The sequence below is a fragment of the Pseudorca crassidens genome, chromosome 2, assembly GCF_039906515.1.
Source record: "Pseudorca crassidens isolate mPseCra1 chromosome 2, mPseCra1.hap1, whole genome shotgun sequence".
In the NCBI taxonomy this organism is placed as follows: domain Eukaryota; kingdom Metazoa; phylum Chordata; class Mammalia; order Artiodactyla; family Delphinidae; genus Pseudorca; species Pseudorca crassidens.
Window position 1 is genome coordinate 43,708,696 of NC_090297.1, and position 12,612 is coordinate 43,721,307.

General features: G+C 48.2%; 1 protein-coding gene across 1 annotated transcript; it reads left to right on the forward strand.

Annotated features, from left to right (window-relative positions):
* Positions 1–959: 959 nt before the first annotated feature.
* GPX7 (glutathione peroxidase 7) lies at positions 960–7,452 on the forward strand. The gene is made up of 3 exons (XM_067726154.1): positions 960–1,158; positions 4,886–5,147; positions 6,639–7,452. Exons 1-3 carry the CDS (start codon positions 1,024–1,026, stop codon positions 6,800–6,802), a joined length of 561 nt encoding a protein of 186 aa, XP_067582255.1. The 5' UTR covers positions 960–1,023; the 3' UTR covers positions 6,803–7,452.
* The last annotated feature ends 5,160 nt before the right edge of the window (positions 7,453–12,612 follow it).

The following is a 12,612-nucleotide window of genomic DNA, read 5'->3' on the forward strand; positions in this document are numbered from 1 at the left end:
CACTTAGTGGGGCTCCAGAAGGGTTTTCCAAGTTTGGGAAACACTGTGAAGTGCTGCCCAGATCCCCCATCAGTGAAGGCTTGTAACACCAGCTATTGGGAATGCTGTCAGTGAAGAGCCTTTAGCTGTCAGCCCCCCAGGGACAGGGCCCCCTTGGCTCCTGTCATAGCCCTTCCCAGATGGCCCCACATCCCACGAAAGATGAAGGCAGGGATATTAGAGGCCCGGTCTGGTCATCTTAGCTCATCTGGGGACAACGCTGATGGGCCATTCTAGTTCCAGAGCCCCTGTGGGGTCAGCCATGACTGTCCTTGGGCCTGCGTGGACCTCTGGACTTCTTCTGCCCACTCCTGTTCCCTCCCCCTCCCTTCCACAGGTGTGGATCCCAAGGGCACTCCCACATAAACACCCTTTACTGCAATCTCCGTCTCAGAATCTGCTTCCCAGGAACCCAACCTGAAATAGACCCTCTCTCTTCTCTTCTCTTCTGTCTCATCCCTTTCAGGGGACGTCCATTCATTCACCTAAAGTTCGTAGGCACCATTCAGCTGACAAAAAAGTTTCACATCCATTTTTCTATTACTCTCATTCTGTACTGTCTAGGTGCATCAGGAAGGCAACAGATGGAGAAACTGGGGCCCAGAGAGGCGCAGCGACCAGCCTAAGGGCACTGCACTAATTAAAAACTAGCTAAGCTCCCAGATGCAGTTTTCCACCTCCCTTTCCCTACCTAGTCGCTGCATCCTGAAGCAAGAGGGAGCCTCATTGAAACGAATTCCGGTCTCAGTGGGCAGAATCCTGAAACCACGGCTCTAGGGTCCGGAAAGGGGCGCGGAGTCCAACGCTCCCGCAGTACAGGTGGGGAGACTGAGGTCCAGAGCCCGGCTGTCCACCGCCCGCGGAGAAGGGGGCGCGTCCTGCCCGGCTGGCCGCTTGGAGCCGGGGCCGCCTCCTCCCGCCCCCCGCGCCCGTGACCCCAGCCCTGCCTTTGCCTTTGCCACGCCGCCTGCTCGGGAGCGAGTCATGGTGGCGGGACTGGCGGCAGCATGGCTGCTCCTGGCGGCTGCGGCCTGCGCGCAGCGGGAGCAGGACTTCTACGACTTCAAGGCGGTCAACATCCGGGGCAAGTTGGTGTCTCTGGAGAAGTACCGCGGCTCGGTGAGTGTCCGCCCGCCGGGCCTCGGCGCCATCCAGCCGGGGCCTGACGGGGGCGCCCGGCGCCCGGGACCCTGCCGGGTGTGGCTCCGAGGGGCTCTGGCCGCCCGGCCACCCTGCCCTGGCTCCCCACCCCCACCCAGACATCCCGCCGGGCGCGGCGCCCCCAGATCCTGCGCCGGGTCTGTCCCTCGACTACGTGGCATGGCCCGGCGCGCGGTGAAACCCGAAACTCTCGCTGCCGGCGCCGATTTCCCTCCCAGCGATTTTGGGCAGCGGGGCCCAGCCTCTCACCCACTGATCTAAAAAGTAACCCTAGCATCCTAGGGCCTTTGTCTCTCCCATCCCCAGTTTCCACGTTCGGAACAGAGGGAGTTGGTGATAATCAGTCCAGTGAGAACATTGTGGAAATGAAAGCTCGGTGCAGAGGGAGTTACCATTTCAGACACACGGGGACCTTACACAGATCATCCTTTAGAGAGTAGTACACTAAGTCCCAGAGAGGGAAGGTCGCACAGCGCTAGAAAGCACGGAGCCTGGAGGAGAACCGCTTATCCATCCGTGGCCTACTCTAGGCAAACTTTTTAGCTGGGAGCTCAGGCTGAGATTTAAGTGTCATCCAGTGTAACTGCTACCTCCTTACCGAGAGGGAGTCTCAGCTCAGAGAGGACTTGAGAGAGGAAGTGTGCCTGGGTGAGTCTTTGAAACAAGAGTGAGTTTTAGTGAGACCAAGAAGAGCACTCCAGGCAAAGAGAACTGTCAAATGCCAAGACTCCGAACTAAACAGTAAGAATGGTGATGCTGGTGGGGAGGTCTTCAAGCAGTTGTGCTTGAAGGAGCATAAAGCATGAGGGTGAAAGATGAGGCTGAAGAGGGTAGGGAGGGACCAAGAGGGGCCTTGAACGCTACCTTCAGAGACCGAAATGTTGCACTGTGTGTAATGAAGAGCCCTCCAAGTTCACTTCTCAAGGTGGACCTCAGGCTGTGGTGTGGAAAGGGTGGGGAGTTGGTTTCTAATGGACAGGGAGGCCCAGCATCTGGATTTGGATGGACCACACACACACACACACACACACACACACACACACACGCACAAACGGCTGTTAGCATTCTCCTCCCAGGAGCAAGGCCATCCTTAGTGAAGAAAGTACTCTCTAAGCCTTGGAATTCTCAATTATCCTGGGAGTACTGGGTATAGTAGTCCTTGTCCTGATTGCCCCCCGCCCCAAGGTATTGTGAGTTTCAAATGAGGTGACAATGTGGAAGCACTTGGTAGAGTGCTTGCTCTGTGCTTGTGTTTGTGGGGCCCCAGCAGGAACCTCATCCAGGACTCGGGGCAAAGGGCCAGTAAGAGCAGGGCCCATTGCCATTCAGGCCTTCCCTTCCCTCTGGAGCAGCTCACCAGAGAGCCCCAGGTTTAGCACTTGACCAGCTCTGCTACTCATTAATTCATTATTTATTGTTGAGCACCTACTGTATACTAAGTACTGTGCCAGCTCTGTGGATACAACGGTGAACAAAACAGCTAAGTTTCCCCTTTAACAGAGCTTATATGCGGTGGAGAGGAGAAAGGCAATAAACAAGGAACGGAGAAATGAACAATGTAATTCCTAATAGTAATAGATGCTAAGACAAAAACAGACAAAGGCTGTTTGCTTTGAGAAGTAATAAGGCATCCAGGATGTGAGGAACAGAAATCCTGGAGAAAAATTACCTGGAAAGTAGTCCCAGAATTCTGAGTGTTTTCATCCTCTAGGTCACTGGTAGATCCTAAAAAGCATTGGAGCGAGAGGCCTAGAAATCAATCAGAAAGAAACTGAAAAAAAAAAAAACGAAGCCACACACCTTCTACGAGGTGGAGTTAGAATTTGAACCTGGGCAGTCCAGTTCCAGAGCCCATGTCTTAATTTCCAGCTTATTTCCAACTTTAGAAATAGGATTTCCCTCCTTCCAAAAGTATGGGCAGACACACAAGATATAGGTTAGAAATAAACAACCTTTAATGCTCTCAATGCCCAAGGATCCAGTAAAGAAGAAAGAGGAAGACCTCTAACTAGTGAAGGGAACTAAGAGTCCCAGTTTCTCACCACCAGAGGCGCAATATGGCATATGCTGACAAAATGGGGGAGGTTGTTCTAACAGCCTGTGGCCCCAAGGAATGGGTGAGGGAGATGCAGCACAGTGGTTCTCATCGCCTAGCTCAGTGGTTCTCAGCTGGTGGTGATCTTTTTCCCCAGGGGACATTCGGCAATGTCTGTAGACATTTTTGATTGTTAAGACTAGGCGTCTAGTGGGTGGAGGCCAGGGACGCTATTAAACATTCTACAATGAACAGGACAGCTACCTCACAACAAAGATTATCCAGCCCCAAGTGTCAGTAGTGCTGAGGTCTAGAAACCCTGTCCAACCTCAGCAGTCTGTGCCCGAGCATGTCCAGTGCCCCAGGCTGCCCCTGGAAGGTGGCCCTCTTTATGGAGCCAGCTGGTATAATCCTGCCTCTTCTAAAAAGTGGCCAGGACTTCCCTGGTGGTGCAGTGGTTAAGAATCCGCCTGCCAGTGCAGGGGACACAGATTCTATCCCTGGTCCGGGAAGATCCCACATGCCGCGGAGTAAATAAGCCTGTGAGCCACAACTACTGAGCCTGCATGCTGCAACTACTGAAGCCTGCGCGCCTAGAGCCCGTGCTCCGCAACAAGAGAAGCCACAGCAATAAGAAGCCTACGCACCGCAGCAAAGAGTAGCCCCCACTCGCTGCAACTAGAGAAAGCCCACGCATAGCAACAAAGACCCAACGCAGCCAAAAATCAATCAATCAATAAATAAAATTTTTTAAAAAATAATAAAATAAAATAATAAAATAAGAAGTGGCCAGAGAGATAGGGCTTGGCTACCTAAACACAGGGTGAGAATTTAAATCCTTTAATAATATATAACGAGAAGCTAAAAACATAGCATTGGTGCCAAAATTGTAACTGCAGTAATATAATCAAGTTCCATCAGCCAGATTTATATTTATCACCGAACGGCAATAAATAAATATATTATAAGGCAATCATAAATTTAAGGGTTAGTCTAGTGATAGAAGAAAGTGGTATTTGTTTGCTGGAGGGAGAGGGGCAAAAAGGGATTGCCCTGAGGTTCTTCGGATCCTTTTATCAAGAAAACCATGTCTGTCTATGTACCCATTCAGGTGATCATATATATGTGCACACTTACTTATTCATTCAGCACATACTTTCTGAGACTTTTCCATGTGTCAGGCCCAGTAATGAAGTGAACATAGCTCCTGCCCTCAGTGGGTTCACATTCTAGAAGGAAGACCAACACATGTATAGGCAACTACAGTGTAGAATGATGAGTGCTAGTTGACTGAGCCAGAAATTGAACCCAGGTCTGCCTTTTCTCTCTCCTGTATCACCTCCTGATGTGCGTTCACCAGTATGTGTGCCTCTCTCTGTGATGGTGTTCTGTGTGTTTGTGGGCATGTGTGATGTGTGCTAATGTATCTTTGTGTCGAGGGGCACAGGCATACCCATTCATGTGTATTGTGTACTTATTCTCATGAATGTTTATGTATGTGTTTCACACGTCTGTAAGACCCTGCATGTTTATGAGAGAGAGCATTAATTGTTGAGGGGGCATCACATACGTGGGCATGTCAGGCCATGTACAAGTGTGTGCCTCTTCACTGGTTTGTGTATGTGTCTGGGTTTTGCTTTTGCCACCCAGGTGTCCCTGGTGGTGAACGTGGCTAGCGAGTGTGGCTTCACAGACCAGCACTACCGGGCCCTGCAAGAGCTACAGCGGGACCTGGGACCTCACCACTTCAACGTGCTTGCCTTTCCCTGCAACCAGTTTGGCCAGCAGGAGCCCAACAGCAACAAGGAGATTGAGAACTTTGCCCGCCACACCTACAGTGTCTCTTTCCCCATGTTTAGCAAGATCACAGTCACCGGCACTGGTGCCCACCCTGCCTTCAAGTACCTGATCCGTGAGTCCTGAGCCTTTCCCTCACCTTCCTTCAGCTCCCTGGGCAGCAGAAGCTACTGGCTGGCTGGGTGACCTGGGGCCCCTTAGACCCACACAGGCGGGTTGATGGTCTGTTCTAGCACTAATCTTTGAGGATGAACTGAGGAGTATTCCTGCTTAAGAATATCTCCGCCCCTGCTGCCTTGCAGTTCTCCCTCAGAGTCACTCTTGCAGACTTCTCTGGGCTCCTGTTTCCATCTGCAGTGGCTCCTAGAAGGAGACTGGACCCTCAGATTTTAGTCAGTGTGAATTAGTTGAGCTTATGGACTTAGCTGCAGGCAGGGGATGCCACATGCCTGGAGAAGGCCGGCCCATATCTCCTGTCCTGAGTCAGAGGCAAATTGTGTAGGCCACAGGAGAGAAACCTTCTGAGCTAAAATACCAGATCTTGGGAATTCCCGGGCAGTGCAGCAGTTAGGACTCGGCACTTCCACTACCCGGCCTGGGTTCAGTTGCTGGTTGGGAAACTAAGATCCCAAGCAAGCTGTGTGGCGCAGCCATAAAAAGAAACAAACAGATCTTAATATTTGAGAAATAGATTCCTTCCGCAGAAGCCTCAGAACCACAAAATGGGGTCATTAGCCAAGCTTGTCATTAAGTACTGTTTCCTTTCTCAGGCCTCTCTCTTCCTTTGGGGGCTCCATTTTTGCCTTCTCCCACCTCCTATTCCATGCTTCTGGTTGCCTTCATATCCCTCACTACCACCCCCCAAACCCCACCCACCCCCCGCCCCCCACCCCCCCACCCCCCCCCCCCGCCAATCCATTCACCTGGAAGAGTAAATAACAAACAACAGTGTAGCAAACAAAAGGTCCCTTACTGAGGCAATTTGAATTTTGCTTTGTGGGTCAATCCTAATATTTGTTTTTTTTCCCCTGTGTGTTTTTATTAGTTCCTTCTCAGTTCCCATAGTTATAGATCAAACCTGGCTGTGCTTTAGAAGCACCTGGGGACCTCTTAAAAATGCATTAGCCTGAGACCTACTGAAGCAGAGCCCAAGAATCTGTTTATATTAACCCCCCTCCTCCACCACCACCACCACCACCATGATTCAGATGCAGAGAGTCCATGGACTAACATTTGGAAACCATTGAGATTTAATCAGAAAATAGGATATAGACTGTGTAGTAGTTTGAGGTCATTAATAAAGGAAGGTCTGATGTTGCCTTACCCAGCACTTCACAGAATCATAGAGCAGTAGTTCTCAACCTGGGCACCAGATTGCAATCTCCTGGAAAGCTTTTGAAAAATACTGATGCCTGAGTCTCACCCCCAGATATTCTTACTTAAGTGGTCTGGGGGTATGGACTGGGCATCAGGATTTTTAAAAGCTCTCCAGTTCATTCTAACTAATAGAACCACTACTTCAAGGGAGGGATGGACACCAATAGTGGGATTCCAGGAGAGGGGACACAGGGAAGCACACTTTGCTCTCCTTCTTCCTTTGCTCTAGAGACTTCTGGAAAGGAGCCCACCTGGAACTTCTGGAAGTACCTAGTGGCCCCAGATGGAAAGGTGATAGGGGCTTGGGACCCAACCATGTCGGTGGAGGAGTTAAGGCCCCAGATTACAGCGCTTGTGAGGAAGCTCATCCTGAAGAAACGAGAAGACTTATAACTACTTTCCCTCCCCTCCCACTGTCCCCTCCCCTCACTGTTCACCAAGTGACTGTTCACTCAGTGTTCACTGAGTGACCAAAGCAAACTCAAATGGTGCTACAAGGGAGAGACTACTGACTCTCCTTCCTCCACTCTTATCCCACCTACCCCATCACTCCTGTCTGGGGAAAATTCTAGTAGTTTGATTATTTGAATCTTAGAGCAACCTGTAAGAACCCCTGACCAGTGACAGCTCTTGACCAATGACTCAACAACCAATAAGAACCTCTGGCCCCTGAAAACATGTGGCAAATAGAGGTACAAGCAATAATCTCCTACCTGTTATGAACTCTCTAAAATGAGGCCAATTCCTGCCTCACAGGGCTGTTGTGAGGTTGAGGATGAAAGGCCTACGAAAGTGCCTAGGGCAGTGCCAGGTAACTAGGAGGCGTTCAATAAATTTTTTTTGCATATGAACCAAAAAATAAGTTGTGATCAATAAAAACTTGAACCCAACATGAATTTCCAGCCATGAGAATCCAGGCCAAACATTTGTTGTTGTTGTTGCTGTTGTTATTGTTTTCCTATGTATTTTTTTCAATTACAAAATTAATACAAATTCATTGTAAAATAAGATGATACAAAATAAAAATGAAACTATCGCCCTCATTTCCTATATGGTCACTCCCTGGAGGTAAACACTGTTCGCAGTTTGGTACCAAGTCTTCCCAGGCTTTTTTTATCAAGCCTATCATTATTGCCCAATAAGCATTCACTGACCAAAAGTACACTACAATTACAAACAGGCAAAGGATAAGAACAGATAATTCACAGAAAAATAGAGACGGATAATGAGGATATGAAAAGATGTTCAGCCTCATTCAAGTTGGAAAGATTTTGTTAAATGATAATACCTGTCATTGGTGAGGATGTGGGGAAATGGGCATTCGCATAAGCTGTCAGTGGGACAACAAACTGGCACAGCTTTTTAGAGGATGACTTGTCAATATCTTTTAAAACAAAATGTTTATATGCTTTGATCCACCATTTCTCCTTTTAAAAGACTCCCAAACTGTGCAAATATGTGTGTACAATAATATGTATGTACATTGTTCATAATGGTGAAAATTCGATGCAATCCTTGTGTCCATCAGTATGGTTTGGTAACAAATTATGGTACAAATCCAAATGATAATAATAACTAATACAGGGCTTCCCTGGTGGGGCAGTGATTAAGAATCCGCCTGCCAATGCAGGGGACACAGGTTCAAGCCCTGGTCCAGGAAGATCCCACATGCCGCGGAGCAATTAAGCCCGTGCGCCACAACTACTGAGCCTGTGCTCTACAGCCCGCGAGCCACAACTGCTGAGCCCACGTGCCACAACTACCGAAGCCTGTGCACCTAGAGCCCGTGCTCCACAACAAGAGAAGCCACTGCAATGAGAAGCCCGCACACCACAACAAAGAGTAGCCCCCACTCGCCACAACTAGAGAAAGCCTGTGCACAGAAACGAAGACCCAACACAGCCAAAAATAAATAAATAAAATATTTTTAAAAAGGGAAATAATAAAAAATATATTAAAATAATAATAATAGTTATTCAAATGAATGAATTAATTTCTATGCTACCATAGAAAGTTGTCCAAAAGTGAAAAAATGGCAAATTGTAATGAACACATGCACACACAAGAAAACATCCAGTGCAAACAAGAATAATATTTTTATTGAAAATTTACAATGTTAAGTGTGAAAGAGAGAGGGAGGGAAGGAGGGAGGGAGGGATGTAGGCCAAACTATTAATGGTGGCTGTCCGTGAGGGCGTGGGGTGGGATAACAGGAGTCATTCACTTTCTTTGTTAAGTATTTTTGTAATGTTTGAATTTTGTGTGTAAAAATACGTATTTCACTTTTATATAAATATAGAAAAGAGGTGATGAGCAGAGTCACTGATAGATAATTTATCGGCCAATGAGAATTTCATGTCTACTTCTCCCAAAGTCACTCTTCTAGAAGAAGGAAACTCAGATTCAAGTCTTGGCTGTGCCCTTGACTCACAGACTGAACAAATTGTTCCCTCTCTGCTGTCTTCCATTTTCCCACTGGACAGTGAAAGGGTTGAACTGTGCTCAAAGCCTCCTTTAATGATCCTTCCCAAAAGCTGCAAGAGTAAATGAAGGCTTTCTGTGGGCTGACCACATACCACCCTGTGGTGGCCTCCAGCCTGTCCTAACACACCCTCCTCCAAGCTCTGGCTCTGCACGTGGTCGTTTCCGCGTGTGTGCAGGTGCGCGCGCACACACACACACACAGTGAAATCCAGCTATCACAGAAATTTTTGTGATGAACAACTCAGAACCACATTCTCAATGGACATCTCTCTGACCTCACCCTACTTGACCTGTCAGCCGCTTCTGACATTGCTGATTGTATGACTCTTCTCCCTGACACATTCTCTTCCCTTCTTAGTTTTCCTGCCCCTGTCTTCTCTTGGTTTTCCCCCATCTCTCTGAGTGCTCCTTCCTTCTCAATGTCTGTCCATGACTCTTCCTCCTCTGCCCACTCCTTCCCTGTTGGTCTTCCTTAGGCTTCTAGGCGGGTCCCTTTTCTCACTTCATATACTCTTCCACAACCATCTCATTTTTTCTCATGGTTTTGACCACCGTCTACATCCTGATGATACCTAAATCTCTACCTTGTATCTATGCTGGACTCATACCCACTTGCCTACTGGGCATGACTAGAGGCACCTCAATTCAGGGTCTCCAGAACTAAACTCATCACCTCTCCTTGACACACTTGCTGTCCGTTATCCCCAGGCTTCACAAACCCCCTACGCCTTTCCTTCCACACACCACTCACTCACTCACTCACCACATTCTCATTGTTTAAGTAACTGCCTTCCTTTCTCTCCTCAGCACAGTGCTTGGCCCTTAGCAGATTAAATTTAATTATATGGGAAGCATTTTGAGCACTGGCTCCATGCTGTCCCTGCCTAGACCCTATCTGGAAAACCAAAGACAAGCAAACAGTTCCCCCCAGCAGTTTAGAGTCCAGCTGAGGATGTTGCACTCCAAATTAGACCTTCATTCCTAGGCTTTATCAGCTTTCTGCTGTTCCCAAGTCCCTTCTAATGTGCAAGAGTCCTCCTAGGAAAAATCTCATTTTATGTTGTTATCAACTGTTACCTCAGTCATTGGTTAAGCAATATCTGCTAAATATTAAAACAACTTAGTTTTAAATTAATCCCTCGGTAATCATCTAACACTTGAATAGTTAATATTTGATTTTTCTACTGATGCCTTAATTATCTTCTAACACTTATAAGCCAAAAAAAATTTTTTTTAACAAGGCTGCATCTGACATTAATTAATTAATTTATTTTTGCTGTGTTGGGTCTTCGTTTCTGTGCGAGGGCTTTCTCTAGTTGTGGCAAGCGGGGGCCACCCTTCATCGCGGTGCGCAGGCCTCTCACTATCGCGGCCTCTCTTGTTGCGGAGCACAGGCTCCAGACGCGCAGGCTCAGTAGTTGTGGCTCACGGACCTAGTTGCTCCGCGGCATGTGGGATCCTCCCAGACCAGGGCTCGAACCCGTGTTCCCTGCATTAGCAGGCAGATTCTCAACCACTGTGCCACCAGGGAAGCCCCTACGCCAAATATTTTATTTATTAGGTTATGTCTTAGCACTTAGCAGTTTAGCTATTTGCTAACACTTAATTATTAATCAATATTTTAGTTGTCTGCTTAAATCATATTACCGATCACTAAGCTCTCTGCTATTAGTTTAGAGGTGATAAGCAAGCCTGGGACCACCAGTTAGGAGTTTGGAGAAGGGCTCATTTCTGGCTGCCGATACGATAATAGCCTCTGTCTTTTGTTGAGCTCTCGTTTCACCCTCAGATGATTCTCATTCACTATCAACTGGTCCTAGGTCCTCAAAGAGAGGGTGGACCCATCCTAATTGCTTATTTATTTCTCTGAGCTGGTCTGGAGTGTGGAGGGAGGAGAGCGTGACTATGAGGGGAATCTCTGGAAAATTATGGTTGGAAGGGACTTTCATTCATCAACAAATATTTCTTGAGCACTGCCTATGTGTCAAGTTCTGCATTAGGTTCTAGGGATATATCAGTGAACAAAACACCCACGTTCCCAGCTGTCATGGTGCTCAGAGAATAGTGGGAAATAGTGGGAAACATTAAACAAATAATTACACCAATTATTATACAATTACAATTATGATAAGCACCAGGAAGAAGTACAAGGAACCATGAGCATGTATAAAAGTGGCATTGGACATATGCTGGAGTGCAGTGGAGGCTTCCATGAGAAATGACATTTAAGCTGAGAGCTGAAATTTTAATAAGAGTTAGGGCAGGGCTTCCCTGGTGGTGCAGTGGTTGAGAGTCCGCCTGCCGATGCATGGGACACAGGTTCGTGCCCCGGTCCGGGATGATCCCACATGCCGTGGAGCGGCTGGGCCCGTGAGCCATGGCCGCTGAGTCTGCGCGTCCGGAGCCTGTGCTCCGCAACGGGAGAGGCCACAACAGTGAGAGGCCCGCGTACCGAAAAAAAAAAAAAAACAGTTAGGGCAAAGAAGTAGAGTGGAGGGTTTGTAAACAGAAGCAGTGGCTGGAGCAAAGACCCTAACGAGGGAAGATGCTCAACAGAATGGAGCCAGTGCTGCTTGGAGCGAAGTGATAGGGAGAAGGGTCAGAGAGGTAGGCAGGGGCCAGATCATTCAAGGTCTTGTGGGATCCAGGTGAGAAATGATAGTGACTTGACTTAGCATCACAGAGTCTGTCTTCAGTCCCAAACCTGAAGGTCAGAAATAAACCCTTGGCGCAGAGGCAGACACTGAACTACAGATAGGAGAAGTAGATGGCTCTGGGGCTACCAGGAGCACCGGTCAGCATGGAGACACCTGTGGAAGGCAGGCAGATCTGAAACCTCCCAGCTCCAGCAGGGCCAGCCTGGTGTTTGCTGGAGGGAATTGCTGAAGCTTGGTTAGCTACAAATCACCAAGCTGCTTGCATAGATTCCTGGGCCCCAGAGGGATTACATTGCAGGTGGTCAATAGGCTACATTTCAAGACAGAAACACTGCCTTGGGTATAACAAAAAAAAAACTCTGCAGCTTCCTCTCCTCCCCACATCTCCTTCAGTCCCTACATCTTAGCCCTTACCTGTGACTTTTTTTTTTTTTTTTTTTTTTTCTGTACGCGGGCCTCTCACTGTTGTGGCCTCTCCCGTTGCAGAGCACAGGCTCCGGACGCGCAGGCTCAGCGGCCATGGCTCACGGGCCCAGCCGCTCCGCAGCAGGTGGGATCTTCCCAGATCGGGGCACGAACCCGTGTCCCCTGCATCAGCAGGCGGACTCGCAACCACTGCGCCACCAGGGAAGCCCTTACCTGTGACTTTTACCACTTTGTGTCAGGATAGAGATTTGGCAGCTGTAACAAGAACCCAAAGTAAACACAGTCTCAAAAAAAGTAGAAGTTTTTTCTATACCATGTAAAACTTGGACCTTTACCTGCTCCATGAATTAGTCAGGGGCCCGGGCTTATGGCTCTGGCATCCCTAGGACGTTGTCATCAGCCGCATGACCCAAGACAGCTGATCACCTCACCCCATGCCTTTAAGGGCATGACTGCATCACATTCTACAAGTCAGAAGAACTTAGTCTATAGCCATACCCAGACATAATTTACTTTCACTAGGAAATAAAGTTTTTATTCTGTATGGCCATGTGCCCATATGAAAATTGAGTTCCATTAACATAAAAGAAGGGGAGGACAGATGTTGCAGGGGTCAGGGACAAATAGACATCTCTG